The sequence below is a fragment of the Pantherophis guttatus genome, chromosome 11 (assembly GCF_059756535.1).
Source record: "Pantherophis guttatus breed Tessera chromosome 11, ASM5975653v1, whole genome shotgun sequence".
NCBI lineage: Eukaryota > Metazoa > Chordata > Lepidosauria > Squamata > Colubridae > Pantherophis > Pantherophis guttatus.
In genome coordinates, this window is record NC_142073.1 from 2965754 (window position 1) to 2985902 (window position 20149).

Consider the following 20149-nt stretch of genomic DNA (forward strand, 5'->3'; position numbering starts at 1 on the left):
TGTTGTAACTTTGGTCACGAAATAAACTGTTGAGGGCTATCCGTATAAAGCGCTGGCTGGGGGATTCTGGGAGTTGAAGTCCACCCATCTTCAAGCTTCCAAGGTTGAGAAACACTGCCCTAAAACCACAGCAGCAGGCCAGCTATTTTTCTGGTTCATTGCATTCTCATTTTTGTTCCACCTTATTGCTGTCTCTGTGATTCCCAATCAGCATTTCCCCGATACCTACCATCAAATCAAAATTTGCAATTCTTCTCGTTTCTCAGAGCGACAGACGGCAGTGGAAAAAAAAATCTAAAAACGGAAAACCGAGGCAGAAAAACATTTTTTTGACCTTTCAAAAGCCGACAATCTCAATAACAGGCGGCTTTTAAAATACACAAAACCTTTTGCAGGAAGGCGTTTGTGGAGGGTTTTTTTTTTGGTAAACGCTGAGAACAAAAAAAAAAAGAAGAAGATATCTCCTCCACCAGATACTGTTTGAATGTTGTTTTTTTTCCTTGATCAATTTTGATCGGCAAATAATGCACGAAGCAGGAAACGCAGATTGTTATAACCGAAGCAGATGGCGGCATATGCTTAATTGGGAAGGCGGGAGAAGGGCTGCATTTTAGATATTGTTCTCCGGCACGTGTGAGAAATTTGACTTGGAGCTTTGATTCGTGGGCAAATTGGGTAGTTACGGGTGCGTCCCGCTACTCCCACATAACACCACTATTGCGCGAGCTGCACTGGTTGCCGGTGGTCCTCCGGATCCACTTCAAGGTGCTGGTACTTACCTATAAAGCCCTTCATGGCATGGGCCCAGGGTATCTGCAGGATCATCTCCTACCGGCCTCCCACCGCCCAGTTCGCTCACATAGAGCCGCCCTCCTCCGGGTCACCTCGGCTAGACAGTGTCGGCTGGCGGTCCCCAGGATGAGGGCGTTCTCTGTGGTCGCACCGACCCTCAGGAATGGGTTGCCCACCGAGCTCCAGACGGCCCCCGACCTCCGCACCTTCCGCGCCGACCTAAAGACATGGCTTTTTCACCAACTTCCCTGATCTGTTGTGGATTTTAACTTGGGGATTGGGGATTTTAAATTGGTTTTAATATTATTAACTCTTATTTATTGTCTGGTTGTTTTATTGTTGTGAACCACCCCGAGTCCTGCGGGAGAAGGGCGGCATATAAATCTGACAAAATAAATAAATAAATCTCTAGATCAAATCAATGTTTCGATCTGGAATCCGCAATGTGGATCGAACAGGCAAATGATGATTAGAAGAAGGCCCCGAATTGACTCTATTTTCCAAAGGGATCTTCTTTGAACAATCTGAAGTATTGAATTGCCTCCATTTTTCAGATTGGAATTGGTAACTCGGAGTGGATCAAATCAGCAAAATGAATGGACGATTCAGATTTATCCAGGTATTTATTTGTTAGAGTTCTCTCTCTCTCTCTCCTTTTGTAAAAGGCAGCTGTTTTTGTGGGGTCCTTGGTGCTCTCTGAGCTTGGTTGTTTTCTTGCAAGACATTTCATGAGCCAACCAGGGAACGTCTTTAGGTCTTCATCAGCTGCAGTGTTGATGTTCCCTATTTTGGATATGAAAAGTTTGCAAGAATGCAACCAAGCTCAGACAGCATCAAGGATTCCATGGTTGTTGTTGTTGTTGTTGTTGTCGTCCTCCTCCTCCTCCTCCTCCTCTCCACATACCTTGCTCCCTTCTAGCACTGATGATATTACCTAGTTGGGTAGTGAATCTCTGCAAGAAAACCACCAAGCTCAGAGACCATCAAGGACCCTACATTCCTCCTCCTCCTCCTCTTCCTCCTCTTCCTCCTCCTCCTCTCCTCCCTGCAAACCCATTTCCTTCTAGCACTGATGGTGTTACCTAGTTAGGTCATGAAATGTCTGCAAAAAAGCAACCAAGCTTGAAGAGTACCAAGGACCCCATAGTCGTCGTCATCCCCCTCCTCCTCCTCCTCCTCCTCCTCCTCCTCCTCCTCCTCCTCCTCTTCCTCCTCCTCCTCCCCTCCTCCTCCTCTACCAACCCATTTAAAGTTTCAATGGCACTGAAAAAAGTGACTTACAATCAATCCTCACACAATGATTGCAACATCCCCATGGTCAATTTAGGTGCTTGGCATCTATTTCCGATGGTCAGTTGAAATACCCAAGTTGGATTGACTTTCAGCTTTCTTCACATCTATCTATCTATCTATCTATCTATCTATCTATCTATCTATCTATCTATCTATCTATCTATCTCTATCATCTGTCTGTCTGTCTGTCTGTCTGTCTGTCTATAATCTATCTATCTATCTATCTATCTATCTATCTATCTATCTATCTATCATCTATCTATCATCTGTCTGTCTGTCTGCCTGCCTGCCTGCCTATCTACCTACCTACCTATCGTATATTTGCAGCTGTTCAGCTCTCATGAAAAGTGGATGGCATACCTCGCTTCCTTAAAAACAACAACAACAATAAATATATAAAAACAGTCACCACCATGAAAAAAAAAAACTTTTAAAAAAGGGAGAGGATGATATTCATTCCCATTAAGATGACATATCTGAGCGTTTTTCATTTCGAAGGCTTCCATCTGGCTTTCTTGTTCTTCTTTTTTAAAAAAATTATTTTGGGTAAAGCTTAAACTTGATAGGAAATGGAGAGTTTCCATGAAGATTTTCACACCTCTGCGAACGTTACTTTTGGCTGCAAAAACCAAACTTCGGCAGAACATCAAGACAGCTCTATAATGAGACCGACAAAATCTGTAACATTAATGACGGGAACCGTTAGACTGGTTTGCTACTAAGGCTGCGTGGGTGTGAACTTATGACATCACTTCAGACAGATGGGAGCAGCATCTTCTCTGTGTGTGTGTGTTTGTGTGTGTGTGTGTAAATGTGGTAATTTGATTGAGTAGCTTCCTCTCTTATTTAGAATCAGAAAACCAGCCATGGAATGAAGTGGTTCATTAGAAAGTGGTTTATTTAAGACTTCTCGACTTCGACTCCCAGAATTCCCTTGGTGGAGAATTCTGGAAGTTGAAGTCCACAAGTTTTCAAGTTGCCAAGGTTGGACACCCCCTGGCCTACAACTTCCCTTCATGCATGGCCCATTTTGATCAGAGAAAATTGGAGTACGTTTCTAAGGATTACGGAATTCCTGCTCAAGCAGGAGACCTTATGACATTTCAGACAAAAGGCTGTCTTCTTAAAAGCATTTCTGTTGGGAAGATTAAATGACACAACGGAGAAAAGCTACACAAGACAAACACTCTTGTTTGTTGTTGTTGTTTTTTAATTATGGGAGTGTTACTTAGGAAAGAATAAAGAGAGGCAAAGAGAGATCAGTTTCCTTCATTTAATCAATGAAAGAATGATATTCCTCAGATAGTATATCAAATAAAGCCAGACCAGAGAGAAGATACCATGGTGCAGGTTACTTGAAACAGAAATGTGTTTCTAGTTATCTTATACACCTACACTACACCTTTGAAATGATATTGTCTCATTTTATACAATAGCATGAAAACCCTCAGAAGGCTAGGGATAAAGATGCCATCTCACCTAAGTTATGTGATTGCTGTTGTTGTTGTTAGTTGCAAAGTCATGTCTGACCCATCGCGACCCCATGGACAACGTTCCTCCAGGCCTTCCTGTCCTCTACCATCCCTGGGAGACCATTTAAGCTGACACCGACTGCTTCAGTGACTCCATCCAGCCACCTCGTTCTCTGCCGTCCCCTTCTTCTTTTGCCCTCAATCGTTCCCAGCATTGGGCTCTTCTCCAGTGAGTCCTTTCTTCTCATTAGGTGGCCAAAGAATTTGAGTCTCCTCTTCAGGATCTGGCTTTCTAAAGAGCAGTCAGGGTTGATCTCCTCTAGGACTGACCAGGTTGATCGCCTTGCAGTCCAAGGGACTCGCAGGAGTCTTCTCCAGCACCAGAGTTCCAAGGCCTCAATTCTTTGGCACTCAGCCTTCCTTATGATATAATTATGTGACACACATCTAAAAAAGCCAGAACTGTGATCCCATTGTTATGGCTGCCATCTTGGCTTTTTTGTTGACCATGCTCCATGGACATCGTTGAACCAGTGACAAGACCCGTGTTGCATCTTTATTTTACCTGATTTAGTCTTTCAATCTAATTAACTAATGTATTTCTTCATTGATGCCTAATTTACTTATCCTTTAATTATCATGAGATGCCTACCGTCTTTGAGGTTCTCCAAGGTTGCTTGGACCACATTCTGAAAGAGATCGGTCACCAGCATGAAACAAAACCTAACATTCAAAGCTTCGTCCAACTTCTGCCTTTCCACCTTCCTATAAAACTCATGTCCATATTTATCCTGCACTTTGGTAGCAGCAATGCTTTATTAAATGAATCCATCAGTGCTAAAAGCTGCAGTCCTTGCAGTTTGTAGTGTGGGGGGAGAGAAATTAATATGTTGGCTCACCCCCCCCCCACAAGCTCTATCTTAAATTCAGAAGTAAACGTCCAGGCACATCAAATATTAAAGTGATAAAATATTAACATGTCCTCTTCTCCACTTCAGAGAGTTTTGTTCTTGTTCGCTAAAAGTGGTTGGCTGCAAGAGTCTTTGGCCACCCTCTTTATCCCAGAAACATAAATTAAAACACCAAAACTTGTGCAGAACAATATTGTCTTCTAAATGTGTGCCTCTTCCCTGATTGTGAAATGTGACGTGTGTGTGTTGGGCAACTTGTGTCATTTGTGCCTATGATCAAACTCTCCGGGATGTTCCTCTTGAAGGACCATGGCTGTTTTGACCTAGGCTTCCTCAGCAGCACAAAGCCGAGTCCTCATCCCGATAAACCCCTTTTATTTAATTTACAGTGAATTCCTCTCCAGCAAAGTCTTTCAAGATAGTTCACAATTACCAACCTTGGAGGCTTGGAGAGTGGCCAGGCCGATATCTTTCAGACACCATAATACTTGCCAAGAATGCAGTAATGAACTAATTGTCTCCTGCAAACTCCACTCCCCTTTCGCTCCTCTTTTATTCCCTCTGGGAAGGGCCATTCATCGTCCACCCGTGGCCTTACTCCCAAGTCGACCCTTGTTCTTTAGCTGTTTCCTTCATCTGGCAACTCTGGGCATGCGCACACTGGGAACAGGCTCCAGCAGTTCGTCTGCCTCACTGATGTCTGACTCCAAAGGCAGCTGATAACTGCCATACGGCCTTGGCCCCTTCCATGCCTCCGATGCAGAGCCCTCGTCAGAGCCTTCCCCAGACTCCAAGACTGGCCCATGTTAGATGTATGTACCGCTTCACAGTTGCTTTACAGTCCTCTCTAAGCGGTTTACAGAGTCGGTCTTTTGCCCCCCCAACAATCTGGGTCCTCATTTTACTGACCTCGGAAGGATGGAAGGCTGAATCAACCTTGAGCCTGGTGAGGATCGAAGTCCTGGCAGTCGGCAGAATTAGCCTGCAATACTGCAGTCTAACCACTGCACCACTACGGTTCCTGGAAGTTCTTGATTTACATTCAGTGAACATTCAAAGTTTAGTTTCCTCTTTCAAAGTTTTATAAAATCAGGGGAACCTAGAATATATTTGTAATTACAAGTTTGGGGTTTTTTGGTCTTTTTGAGGATTTTTATTTGTTGTGTTGAATTATATTTTTTCTTTTTTCTTTTCCTCGCTCATTTTTATTTTATTTTATGTACTGTACATCGGTTTGAAAATGGGCTGCCTTGCATAATGTAATTATTTAAAGAACAGGAAGAATGAAAAGAAAAAAAGAAAAGATTAAGGCAGAATAGAAATTGTGACCCAAGTGATAAGATTGGAAATATTTATCCTAATTCCCGTGTTGTTCTCACGGTGGACAACTGGAGCTCATTCAAAAAGACATATGTAGCTTTCTGTTCACATTTCCCAACAATGTGAAATTTCAAAGCGGTAACCCCCTCCCCCTCCCCTTTGAAATATAGGCAGAAACGCCCCCCCCCCCAAGCCACACTATTGTGGCTCACATGGAAATTGTGATTTCTGCAGAATACAGAAGTCTTGACTCCCATCTGGTTTCCTACAGCAGCTATAAATCAACAATTGACCCAGAAAATGATTTGAAAACACTTTCCTTCATGCAAACACCGTTCTGTTATAATTAATCCAACTCAATCTGCCTGCTCCTTTGAAAAGGAGGCACCTCCCCCTCTCCCACCTCCAGATCACCTTTCAAACTCAGGCTTTGGAAGGTCAGGAGAAATCATGAATGTCCTCCGAAGAAGAGGAGGCCGAGCCAGACCTCCAGCATCAAATATTCTGTCCCTTGTCTGTCGTCCCTGGTCTATCAAACAGTTGTGTCTGCTTTGGAAATCAACTTTAATTGCTTCGACGACCCTCGTCTAGGCAATGGAGTCGCAAACTCTCCTTTGGAATATATAATTTAGTGGAGATTATATATAAAATTGGCATGCCTCCTGTTCACATGTGACAGCTCTTGTTGGGAAAAAACATCACTGCTTCCCAAATGCTGGTGAGTTTAGGAGAGCCAAAAGGAAAAGAAAAGAAAAGATTGTTAGAGAGAGAGGGAGGGAGGGAGAGAGGGAGGGAGGGAGGAGAGAGAAAGAGAAGAGAGAAAGAGAAAGAAAAGAAAAGAGAGAGAGAGAGACGGAGGCAGGGAGGAAAGAGAAGACAGACAGAGAGGGAGGCAGGGAGGAGAAAGAAGAGAGAAAGAGAGAGAGAGAGAAGAGAGAGGGAGGGAGGAGAGAAAGAGGGAGAGAGGGAGGGAGGAGAGAGAAAGAGAAGAGAGAAAGAGAAGAGAGAGAGAGATGGAGGCAGGGAGGAAAGAGAAGACAGACAGAGAGGGAAGCAGGGAGGAGAGAGAAGAGAGAAAGAGAGAAGAGAGGGAGGGAGGAGAGAGAAAGAGAGAAGAAAGAGAAGAGAGAGGGAGGGAGGAGAGAAAAAGTTAGAGAGGGAGGGAGGAGAGAGAAAGAGAAGAGAGAAAGAGAGAAAAGAGAAGAGAGAGAGAGAGAGGCAGGGAGGAAAGAGAAGACAGACAGAAAGGGAGGCAGGGAGGAGAGAGAAGAGAGAAAGAGAGAAGAGAGAGAAAAGGGAGAGGGAGGGAGGAGAGAGAAAGAGAGAAGAGAGAGGGAGGGAGGAGAGAAAGAGGGAGAGAGGGAGGGAGGAGAGAGAAGAGAGAGGGAAGAGAGAGGGAAGGAGAAGAGAGGAAGAGAGAGAAGAGAGAGAGAAGAGAGAGAAGAGAGAGGGAGGGAGGAGAGAGAAGAGAGAAAGAGAAGAGAGTGGGAGAGAAGGAAGAGAGAAGAAAGAAAGAGAGACAAAAGAGAAAGAAGAGAGAAAGAGGAGAGAGAGAGAGAGAGAGAGAGAGAGAGAGAGAGAGAGAGAGAGAGAGAGAGAGAGAGAGAGAGAGAGAGAGAGAGAAGCATCTTTGGGCACCCTAAAGGCTCAAAAAATGGTTACAGCATAAATACAAAATAAACCTTCCAGCTTTGTAGTCCATCTGATTAAACGACCTGGGATCTAGAAAAGCTTAGATGATAATAAATGTGCTGGTCTCGAGGTGGCCGCTTAAAATAAATCCTTTTTATTCTGCGAAAGTAGAAAAAGAAAGAGAAATGGTGCATCCCCACCCCCCACCCCCCACCCCCCAATACAGGATTTGCAGCATGTTGTTATGGACAGCAGGGACAACAGTGGGATTAGTCTTCTTTTTTTTTTTCCCCAGCCAGAGAGCAAGGAAAAAAAATACTTTAAAGAAACTGGGTTAAAAATTGGAAAGATCTTTGGTGATGTTTTTCAGCGCTCTGAGTCCATTTTCTCTTTCTGGCTGAATTTTGTAGCACATTGCAAAGACGATCAAAGGATTCTAAGGGTTGCTTTTTGCAAGTGTTGGATATCATCTTGAGGAAATGGAGAGAATTTCAGTGTAAATTGCCTTTCAGATGTGCAAAAATGAGATTATGGAGAACTCCTGCCAACTGAGCCAGAGATAGTTTCAAAAATCTGCACGGCAATCTCATCCCTCTATCTGTCACCGAAGAGCACTCTGATTTTTGAGGGAGATCTTTGGTGTTCTCTGAGCTTGGTGGATTTCTTGCAGATGTTTCATTGATGATATTATCTAGTTTGGGTAATGAAACATCTGCAAGAAAACCACCAAGCTCAGAGAACACCAAGGATTCCACAGTCCTCCTCCTCTCCTCAAATCCCACTCCCTTCTAGCACTGATGATGTTACCTACTTGGGTAAGGAAACATCTGCAAGAAAACCACCAAGCTGAGAGACAGCAAGGATCCCTCCTTTCAACCCTGAGCTACAAATATTCTCCTGTATTGACACCGAGTTTTGTCTTGTTTGTATGAGGCAGATGGGTCTTGTAGTTTCTCAAGAAGCAGCCGTTACCATCCTTTTGCAAAGATGCATCAGTTGTTCAGTGATGTCAGGATGCCTATGACTTCATTTCTGTCCTTTCTCTCCCACCAACACCTACAACAATGACAATCTGGAGGCAGCTAAATGACTTGTTTTTCATTCGGTTGATCATAACGTACCTCCGGAAAGAAAAGTGGAGGAAAACAGAATGAATGCAAAGCAACAAAGTATTATTTTTTATTCTTCATCAGCTCTGCCACCGACACCTACAGATGTTTTAATCTCTCCCATCTGGTCTGGATAAATGCAGGAAAATGCAGAATACAAAACATAGTCTTTTGTCACAGAGAAGAAATTAATACATGTGTGAAATATAAGAACCAACACATTTATTCCTTGCCAGCCCTGTGAATTACTTCCTTGGTTGTTGTTGGTTTTTTGGGGTTTTTTTTTTTTTTTTTACAAACTACCCATTCTGGAGATTGAACCAAGGGCAGAAGTAGGAAAAGAGAGGCTTAAAGTTCTTCAAACACCAAGATAGTTTACCTTGATAAGAGAACCCTCAAAAATATTAATTTACAAGAAGTTCCATCTTCAGGGCCATCTGTAATGGGAGATCAGAACATGAGTGAGACCCAAAATGCTTGACTGTATATAGAGGTTCATTGAAGGTCTTAAAAAAGAATCCGAAAGATGGACTTTCTTGTTTCTTTTTGAAGATGTTTCACTTCTCATCCAAGAAGCTTCTTCAGCTCTGACAGGATAGTGGGGAATGGAAGGATTTATATACCGTGTTTCCCCAAAAATAAAACTGTGTCTTAATAAGCATTAGGGCTTATTTTCTGGTTAGGTCTTTTGGGGGGGGGCGGGGAATATGGTACTAAATGCACCCATCTGGCTGACAATCTTAACTGGGGCTTATTTTGGGGGTAGGGCTTATATTACGAGCATCCTGAAAAATCATGCTAGGACTTATTTTCCGGTTGGGTCTTATTTTCGGGAAAACAGGGTTGTATAGCTATATAATCTTTACAAGACTTTTAGCTATACAATTTGAGCGCCCTTTGAATGGTGGGAGTAGGAATGGATTTCCAGAGGAAAAAATTGCAGACGACAGGAACCAGGAGCACCACTCAGGTGACCCTGAGGACACAGATAAACCTCCAGGTGGCCTCAACAACTCCCTAAAAGGATGCAAATGACCAGCTGTCTGCAAGGAATATAAACCCTTCCATTCCCCACTATCCAGTCAGAACTGAAGAAGCTTCTTGGATGAGAAACGAAACATCTTCAAAAGAAAAAAACCAGAAAATCCAGTGGCCTCTTGAAAAAGCATCTTTGGGACAACCATGACCTAGAGGACTGAAAATCTCTACAGAGTTTTAAAAAGAGGTTTGCTGGAAACTCCTTTTCGAGAATTTAGACTTTGACTTTTAGTATCAACATTTCATAATTGTCCAGGTTCAAGACTTTTGCAAGAGATGGTTTCTTTTGGTTTCAATGGCTGCAGCCTTGTTTTGAAATAGTCTGCTAAGACTTCCAACTTTGTTGTCTTTCTACAGCCAATGCAATGTTTCTTCTTCTGGCATCTTGGCCAACATTCATGGCTACCTGCTACTCACCGTGTTCCTTTTTTTTTATTACTGATGTAATTTTGTTGGATGCATTTAATATTTGAATTATTGTTATTTGTAAGGGCTGGCTTTACTGTATAATCAACCCAAGTTTTCTGTCTAAGCTACGCCTACACAAATTTTGGCAGTATTAATTTTATTTGACCTTTTATTTCTTTTTGGCAATGCAGACTTGAAAACATTTCAGATGGCAGTAGAATCTGGGGAAGCAATTTGGATTAAAAAAAAAAAAGAATGTATCCAGGAATGAAATCTACAGTGTGTTTTGTGTATGTCCATATTGTGTTTGTGATGGATAATGACAGACCACAGTGTTGATAATGAAATCAGGCGCATGAAATGTTAAATTCCTGAAAGAAAAGTTAGAAATGCAAAATATTCTAGGATTCTTCTTTTAAAGAAAAATCATTAATATTAAGTAGCCCATGGGGTAATGTTGTAGCAAAGATTTCACCATGGGCTATCAAGAGACAATCCTGAGCTATAGGCAACCATTTTCTTTTAATTTGGCCACCAGCAAAAGCTTGAAAAAAAATCACCTCAGCAGAGCTAAAGTTCCTAAGACAGTTTGCTGCCTGAGGCAGAGATTTCATATGCAGAAACAAATCAGGCTGGTGGCACATTGTTACTTCAACCCCAGGCCCTGGCATAGGCCCATGTGCCACGGAGGCCACTCATGGTCGCCACTGAGTGGGAATGCACAGAACAGAAAAAAAACCAGGGGCTGAATTTGGGTGCTAAATTTGTCTAATGGTAGGATTGGCCTTGCAGAGTATTTATCTCTGAGAAGTCCATGACAAGGAAGGAAAGAAGGAAGGGAGGGAGGGAGGGAGGGAGGGAGGGAGGGAGGGAGGGAGGAAGAAAGGAGAGGAAAGACGGGGAGGGAGGGAGGGAGAAATGAGAGGAAAGAAGGGGAGGAAGGAAGGAAGGAAAGAAAGAAGGGAGGGAGGGAGGGAGAGAGCAAGGGAGGAAGAAAGGAGAGGAAAGAATGTGAGGGAAGGAGGGAGAAATGAGAAGAAAGAAGGTGAGGAAGGAAGGAAGGAAGGAAGGAAGGAAGGAAGGAAGGAAGGAAAGATTCTAGTGCCAAAGCAATCATAACAACATTAGAATATAATGAAAAAAGTTGTGGGAATTGAATGGAATATTGCCTACATGTCTGTCTGTCTGTCTGGTGTGTGTGTGTGTGTGTGTTTACAAGTACATGCAACACACTCACAAATTTTGTCAGGATTCCTGAACACCTGTTGAAAGTAGAAAGTCAAACCTAGCTAGGTGGGGATGGACGATTCTCTTGAACGTAGCTTCCCAAAACGTGGAGACTTTTGGGACCCCCCCCCCCCGCCCAGGTCCCATTTTATGAACTGAATGGGGAGGGAGGCTTTTCACCTAGCAAACGGTGGACTCCTTTGATCTGTTATTTTAGCCATTCTCTCCCCCACCCCAGCACCCTAAATCCCATTTTCTCCATCCTTTTCTCCATCTTGTTCAGCACGTTTAGGTCTTGAATTAGTTGAAACTTAACACCTTAGTTGAAACATCCTGGCTCCTGAGAAAAGAAAACCCGCCAAACCTTCCATTTGGGGCACTCCCAAAGTCAATAAAAAGCAAGGGAACTGCACCCCTTTGGAAGTATCCAGAAGGTCTACAAGAAGACTGCTTTCCAATTGTCTTGGCCAGCCTCAACTCCCCAATAAATTTGTCTCTGATATTATCCTGACTGCTGATGAATGGTTGAGTCTCCTGCAATCAGGAAGGAAAGAAGGACTGGAGGATGCTGGAAAGAGGGGAAAGGAAAGAGGATCTCAGAGTCCTTCCTTCCCTCCCTCCCTCCCTTCCTTGCTTTGTTCTGGTCCATGCTAACAATCTCCAGGGAGAAAGCAAAGCTCCCCTGTCTGCCTTTGACTGTAGAAGAAGGAGAAGAAGAACTTCCAGCTCTTGGGAAGCTCCTGCTGGACGCTCCTTTGCAGAAAAGCGAATGAGGGGGGAAAGATGCTTGGAGATCTAACCTTCACAGGGAGAGAGGCAGATCCCTGACGGCTGACAAGAGCTGTTTATTCTCTCTCGGTGGAATCCAGGCGACAGATGTCGATCGAGCTGTCAGTCCTGCTCAGCGATGCAAATCCAATTCCTGCTCTGGTTGGTGAGGGAAACAGCTTGCATCCAGGCGGTGTTTAGCGCAGTAAGTAACTTTGGGAAAGTTGGTTTGGGAAACGGCTGTTGGCTTGCTGCAGGGCACGAGAGGGACGGAAGGACACCAAGGTCCTGGTTCCCCCCCCCCCAGTTGGGTTATGGTTTACCAAGTCCCTGAAGGCTCGGAAACCACACAGAAGCCTAGGCTGCCTTCCGATGCATGGAAAAATAAACCCTGCATGGAAAAAACAGGCATGTATCTGTTCAACCAGCCATTCACAGTTGCGGGGTTCTACAGCATCCTCTTTAGAAGGGAAGGGACAAAATAGGGCTGAATGTTTCCAGATGCAACCTTTTGGGGGCAAAATCATCCTGTTCTACCTTACCAGGTTGTTTGGAAGCCTTGCGAGACTGTATAAAAGCTGGGGAGCCTTCGAAAAACTCTCTAATGCTGCTACCGTTAAGCTATAATCTTAGCTTACTTTTTATCAATATTTCTATTAAACAGCCGACAAGGGAATTTTTTGGGGGGGGAGGGGAGAAGAGGGAATCATATGCAAGTTTGCAACTTCCTCCAGTGCTTTCTGATGACCCTCCAAACACACCCAGTAGCTTGGCAATTTCGAAACTTGAGGCTGTTTTGAATTTCGCATGATTAGCTGCAGATGTTCCCCCCTGGTTCAAAGCGAAAGCTTAATCAGTTTGGAATTAAGTAATCCTGACAGGCTTTTGTCCAACTCATGATCTGAAATGCAATCAGCTTCTTCGTTTAGAAAATACGGCTAGGAATTTCTTTGGGCTTGTGTCAGTCGTTATTTTAAAACAAGGTAAACCCTGTTTACCGTGTCCAGGATTAAAAAACAAACAAATGTTAATATGCAAAATATCCAGCTAAGGATGGACAACTATGATTGTAATCTCCTAAAGCAGAGAAACACACAAAGGTCTTCATTAACCTCACCTAGATATTCTTTGTCCCGGAAATATTGTCATCTAATAAAATTGATTTGCAACAGATTTGGGCCAAGCAAGCGCAATCCTCCCCGTATCAACCTAATTAATTTAGTGTGGATCCAGCTGTGGGAAAGTCCCCAATTCAGATAGCTGAAAAAGAATTAGATAAATGCAGGATGGGTTGGTCAACCATCGGTTGAAACATCTTCCATGCAAAGGACCACCTGCCTCTGAAGAGTAGGTGACAGGGTCAATTGGTGGAGGAAAATCGATTCCTTCATATGTAGTGGATGAACTTTTTTTGACATCCTCTGTTGGAAAGTAGTCCAGATGGACTTGATGCTGCCGGGCACTCTTATTGCTTGTTTTTTAATTGAGTTATTCTGCTCACATTGGAACTAGTTCCTTCATGGAACCCTCCGAGCGATGACTCTTACAGGTGATTTCCTTGAGGTGGTCTTCATGTTTTAAAAACTACATAACTGCTCTACGTAGGAGGTCTCTTAGTCAAGTCCTGGCACTTCCACATAGCATGGATTTTTATTTCACTTTTTGGCCTGAAACAGCAGATCTAGTGGCAGTCTTTGCTTGTCATGCCATGGTGCATCAGACAGCATCCTCTGTTCAGAAATGACTTAGATGTTCTCCAAAGCAGAGTTGAAAGAAAGAAAATTGGGTTGGACACCTGGTTATTTTGATTCTTCCATCTCCCGGTGACCACGGTTCTGTCTCTCTATCTCTGTTAACCTCCTCCCCCCTCCCCCCCATTTCCCTTCGTTAGCATTGTTCAGATGCTGCTTCAAGTCCTCCATGATCATCCTGAGAGATGCCTATTCTCGCTGGGAGCAAAGAACATGACTATGGTTCTGCTTCCAGCAAATCTTGGAGCCATCTGCTTCCCATCACAGGAGTCAAGTCCCCGCCCACCAAAGGGATCCATTACCAGAAGGTCCAGAGAATTTACTGCTCGGATCAACTCCCAGCCATTGATAGCAAGAAGGAGGTCATGATCAATGTTGGTGGCAGTAAATATCTCCTACCTTGGAGTACACTGGATGAGTTCCCTTCTTCCAGGCTGAGCAAACTGAAATCGTGCAACAGCTATGAGGAAATCACCCAGATCTGTGATGACTACGATGAAGACACCCACGAATTCTTCTTTGACCGGAGCCCGAGTGCTTTTGGGATGATTGTCAGCTTCCTTGCAGCGGGCAAGCTGATGCTCCTTCGTAATACGTGCATCCTGTCTTTTCGAGAGGAGTTAAAATATTGGGGGATCGCGGAGTCGAGGTTGGAGAACTGCTGTTTCCAGAAGCTCCTTCAAAAGGTAGAGGAACTGTCGGAGGAGCACAAAGAAGATGAACTGCAGAGGGCCAAGTTGATGGCCTGTGCCCAGAAGGAGGAGACCAGATATGGCCGTTTCATGAACAACTTGAGGGACATGGTGGAAAACCCCCAGTCGGGTCTCCCTGGGAAAATCTTTGCTTGTCTCTCCGTCCTCTTTGTGGCAACCACAGCAATAAGCCTTTGTATCAGCACTATGCCAGACTTGAGGGAAGAAGAAGACAGGGTAAGGATGTTCTACTTGCAAAATAAATCAAAGATGAATGGGCTATGCCAGGGGTCTCCAACCTTGGCAACTTTAAGACTTGTGGACTTCAACTCCCAGAATTCCTCAGCCAGCTTTGCTGGATGAGGAACTCTGGGAGTTGAAGTCCATAAGTCTTAAAGTTGTCAAGGTTGGAGACCCCTGGTCTATGCTCAATAGACCATTAGAGTTTAGAGCAGATATTTCATAGCTGTCTCTTGGCAGGAGACTTGGCTCTCTGTATCTATGGACCTATTCCTGCTCAGTGTAGGTCAAAGGTCAGGGCCATACCGCACATCTGGATATCAGGTTGAGCAGGTTGGCTTTTGCGTTACTTGTACATGGAACTGTCCAACATTGAGTAGTGAAGCATCATTTCTTTGTCCCTGAATTTCTACATACCATCTCATGAAAAGATAAGGGAAGCACTGTAAAGGCTCTTTACCCTTAAATCATGTCTTACCCCACCCCACCCCACCCCAAATACTACCCAGTTAGTAATTTTGAGGCTCTCTCCTTCATTAGAAAAAGACTTTGTAAGTTGCTATCATGAAGACTAAACCAGTCATTCCCAACCCATCAGCCATCACAAATACTGCACAGTAACTTCTAATATCTCCTGCCCATTTAAGAGAGAGAGAGAGACAGAGGGAGGGAGGGAGGGAGGGAGGAAGAGAGATCTCCAAGGCAAACTCCCCTAATCTGGTGCCCTAACAAATGGAGTAGGACTACAAATTCCAGTGTTGCCCAAATGACCAAAAAGTTACTGTCCAATCTATGTTAAGCCTATCGATGGAGATAGGTTGAGGCGCTGCTTTGTAAGGGTCATGTGGGGTTAATTTCAAACAAGTGACAATATGGTACTCTTTAATTTCTGGTCCATGTTTTGATTCCATAATCAAGTTTTGATTTGATTTATGCGACTAGTTAGTCATTGGGCATCCTAGATGGAACGTCTTCATCCAAGATAGCTAACTTGATAGACTTCATCTAGCAATACTTATTTCTGAGTAAACATGCCTACCATCTAGATTTAGACTTGGGGATTGGAGGCAGAACCCATAAGCAGGAACGTGGCTACGAAAGTGCACCTTGCTACAGGTGTTATTCAAGTGTCCTTTTTTTTCCTTTTGCATTATCTGACTGTTGTCCACACATTTTTGCCCACCACGGAGGACGTGGCATCGAAAAAGCCATGAGGCTTTGAGCTGAATGATCAAGGTGCAAAAGGGATGTTGAAATGGTGGCCTTCAGAATCCCTTTGTAGCTTGATCATTTTCCTTGAAGGGGAAACGTCGGAGTTGGATGAGCACACCTGAAATTCCACACATCATTTTCCTCAATTTAGTGGAACTCAACAGGACTTGTTTCTTGAATGTTGTGCTGTCAATCTCCCGTTTCCTCTGAGAAGATGCTGTCACTGATCTGAAACATCTTAACCTCAGGAAAGTGCATCCACGTGGAGGCATGTTTTAATGACAGATGGAGGGAGCAATTAAAACAGATTTCAGATCAAAACGTTGTTTGATTGGCCCTGAGTTTTACAAGAAGAATAATTTATATTCTTACATGTATTGGTCACCTGTAGAGCCAGAAGTGGATGGATAGGTAGATAGGATGTGTAGATGTATGGATGTATGTAGCATTTCTGGATGCTTCTATCCAAGGCATGCATTATTTGTGGACTGAAATCCCCAAGGCCTGGGGCTTCAAGAGAATCAGAAAGGATGAAAGGGAGAGTGAGTGAAGCTGACAATGGAAGCACAATAACGTATCTGGAAGATGTTGCTTCTTCTTTTTATATATATATATATATATACAGTATCTTTCCATTTTCTATGTTTTCTCTGAAGGCAAAGGGTGGCGAGGAGTGGGAGATTTTCATGGGGAAATGAGGGTCGAGAAATAGGTTATCCTTTCTTTAAGATTGCCAGCTGACCTGAAATAACAACAGTAATAACCACAAAAATCCAACCACAAATAACTGTGTGTGTATGTGTTTAACAAGGAGATGATCTGCAGAAATCAGCTGCAGGAATTTTTAACAAGGCAATGAACAGGTTCATTGCCCAATTTTTACAGAACAAGCTCCTGGTAACAACAGAAAGAGACTGAAAAATGGATGGAAAGGTGCTTTAGCCCTCTATCATGGTCCTGAAGAACTCATTATGGTTTGGATTTGATATGGTGACATCTTTCAATTCCTTCCATCCATCCCATCCATCCATCCATCCGTCCATCCATCCATCCATCTATATATCTTCCCACCTACCTATCTACCCTCTTACTATCATCTCTCTCTCTCTCTCTCCCTATTTCTCCCTCTCCCTCCCTCCCCCCCTCTCTCTATCCTACATATTATCTCTCTCTCTCTCTTCATCCATCCATCCATCCATCCATCCACCCATGTATCTACCTATCTACCTACCTACCTACTTACCTACCTATCTATTTAGCTATCTTCTTATCTAGCTATCATCTCTCTCTCTCTTCATCCATCCATCCAATTTTGACATTGCTCCATACATTCAAAGATTGTCCTGAAAGGTCCTCTTTGCCAAGCTTGTGCCAAAGTTGTTCTTGAAATTTCACCTTGTGACCAACTCCAGATATAATAGCATGTCTAAGGCCAAGCCAAAATCTTAATGTGCCAAATCTTTGGATCTCAATGTGCTGGCACAAAAAATAAAAATAAAAAAGGGGTTGGGGAATTCTGGAAACATCTCCCAAAACTGTGAAGAGGAAGAGGGAGTTGCCCTTAGTATACCTTTTAAAGACAGATATTTTTCTTTAAAAAAAACAAAGCCAAAAACATTTACGCTTTTCCTGGTTCTGTACCACCATTTCTGCCAAAGGTTTATCCACCTATTCCACTTAAAAGAGTCGTGTCACACAGTCTAAGCTAAAGGAAATTAAACTTAATGGCTGACTGTGCATTCAATCCTGGTCGGTCTTTTCAACATCCGGCGTGCTAATGATCATATCACACTGCCAGTCATACCCTATCAAAACAGTTGCACCCTAATCTCTCTTTTTTTTCCCCCTGCCACAGAAATGAGCTTAAAAGATATTTTCTTCTTAGGTGGAACTCCCTTTTTAAAACTTCCTAATGCTTTCTAAAATCAGATCTCTGCTTTGGGGAGGGAGGGAAGGGGTAGTTGTATAACCTTTAGTGTTAAATAGCATTACCAAATAAAACCTTCCCAATGATCCATAGAGAACGATTCTTACTGGAGCTTATGGATTTATCACTCAAGGAAGAGGGACAACGTAGGCTTACATTTGGTGCTGCTGCATACTGTAGCTTCTTACTAATAGTTTTTTTTTTTTAATTGCCCAGTTCTCACCTTGAATGGCTTGATTTAGCTTGGATTAATTATTCAAATATAACCAGCAATGCAGAAAAAATGTGACTCAGAGGCCCTTGTAATAGGAATGCAGCTGTGAGAAGCTTCAGCCGTTTTCAGATGGTTATAAGTGGTAGGAGAATTTTGATGTCAAATACCCAATCATTTATTTATTGAGGAAAAATCTCTAGCAATATTAAGGAAGGAGAATGTCAACCTTCAACACATCGTTAATCCATCCATATTGTTGTTTTTTAAAAAAAATTCCAAGATACTTTCAACTCTGTTATTCTGTATTCTGTCTTTATTGCTGACATCTATATTTCTCTATCCCTATATCACCTATATCCAGATACCTTGATTGATCTCGAAGGCGCTAAAGAGGGACAATCCTGGTTAACTCTTGGTTGAAAGACTGACAAAAATTGATTGAGTTCCAGATAGACCAGAAAGTCTGGAAGAAAGCAAGTGACAAATGATTTCTGGATAGTTGGCAAGAAAACTGCATTTTGGGGTCCGTAAGTCAACAAGAGTTGAATTTAACTCAAAGGAAACCTTACGTTTCTTCATTTCTGGATCCAAACAGGCAACTATTTTTTATCAGTGTTTCAATGTCTCTTTTACCAGTTGAATGTAGGTGTCAGGGTTCCAAGTAATAGACCAGTGGTGGGTTCTAATCAGTTTTACCACCTGTTTGCATCACGTATGCGTTTTGTGCGCGATTGCTGCACGCATGCTCGCATCGCTCATATATGCGCCAAAATTGTGCTTCGCACAAGCGCATTGAGGAAAAAAACAGTTGAGGCATGGCAATCCCCTCTACCACGCCTTACAGCTGAGCAAAAAATAAACAAAATAAAGGTAGGTGTAGCACGGGGGTGGGGAGAAGAGCCCAAATGACATTCAGAGCGAACCGGTTCACTCTCCTATGAAGATTTCCACTACCGGCTCTCCCGAACCGGGGAGAACCAGTAGCAACCCATCACTGTAATAGACCCATAGCGAGCAAAACTCCGAGGCAGGTAGCTTCCTCAAAGAATAGCTTTATTAGATATATCATACTGGCACAGATGTAGTGAAAACTGACTCTGAAGGTTCCCATGGTTTTCACCTAATTAAAAGTAAATGTTTTCCCTCAACCCCAAACAATCAGTCCCATGGTCCAATCAAGGCGCTGTCTGGTTGCCTGGTGTTGTGGTCTGCTGGCAGCCTGCGGAGCCGGCAGCAGAGTCGGACAGTGAGGAGGCTGGGGAGGAACATGGGCCAGTCCTGGAGTCTGGGGAAGGCTCGGACAAGGGCTCTGTGTCAGAGGCAGAGAGGGGGCCAGGGCCATCTGGGAGTTATGTGCTGCCTCCGGAGTCTCTGGAGTCTGACACCAGCAAGGCAGAGGAACAGGGAGAGCCTGTTCCCAGTGCATGCATGCGCAGTGCTGCCAGAAGGCAAGAACAGTTAAGACAAAAGGGGCAACTTGGGAGTAAGGCTTGGAGATGATTGGCCCCTCCCATAAGACATAAAAGTGGAGCAAAGGGACATGAGCCTTTGCAGGAAGCAACTTTGTTTGTTCTGGTCGGTTTAAACTCTGAAGCTCTGTCTTGACTTTGTGCTCCGTTTGGCCTTGCAAAGCTAATTGGCAATTAGGTCTTTGGCAGCATTTCAAGGGAGATAAAGGTGGGTGCTTATCAGCCTTATCCCAAAAGACTGTGGCAGACTTCTGTCAGACTATTCACAAACTGCTTGGGACTCATTATGGGCTGTGAATGAACATAATTCACAGCCGTCTCAATAAAAGAGGTTTTTTGGGACTAAAATTGTGATTTATGCTTTCCCAGGAAGCCTTGGTCAGAACACCTGGTGACATCACTCCTCCTTCCTCTGACCAGGTGTGAGACTATCCTTGGTTCCCAAGAGAAAGTATTTTATTTCGGCTACAAAACCCCCAGCTATCTCTATTCCTTTCTCCTTATCCAGTGTGGCAACACTTAAGCTACACTTAAGCTTCGATCAGGTCAGCTTCAGGGTTGACCAGTAGGTAAAATCAGCCCTCCATTCTGTACCAAAACCCAGAAATTTTTCACGATGGTATGCTTTTCAGAACTTTCTGCAGATGCAGAAATGGGAGTTTATATTCTCCAGG

At 43.5% G+C, this 20149-nt stretch overlaps 1 protein-coding gene across 3 annotated transcripts in view; it reads left to right on the top strand.

Annotated features, from left to right (window-relative positions):
- The window catches only part of KCNG4 (potassium voltage-gated channel modifier subfamily G member 4), a 33509-nt gene that overhangs the window by 6193 nt on the left and 7167 nt on the right, over positions 1 to 20149 (top strand). For 2 of the 3 annotated variants that reach the window (XM_087876976.1, XM_087876975.1), the window contains 3 exons: positions 1347 to 1411; positions 12072 to 12175; positions 13862 to 14650. In XM_087876976.1, coding sequence (XP_087733102.1) covers positions 13907 to 14650 — 744 coding nt within the window. In that variant the 5' untranslated portion in view covers positions 1347 to 1411; positions 12072 to 12175; positions 13862 to 13906. Of the gene's footprint in view, positions 1 to 1346; positions 1412 to 11570; positions 12176 to 13861; positions 14651 to 20149 lie in introns of those variants that run through there. The other variant, XM_034426536.3, reaches the window with a different exon arrangement.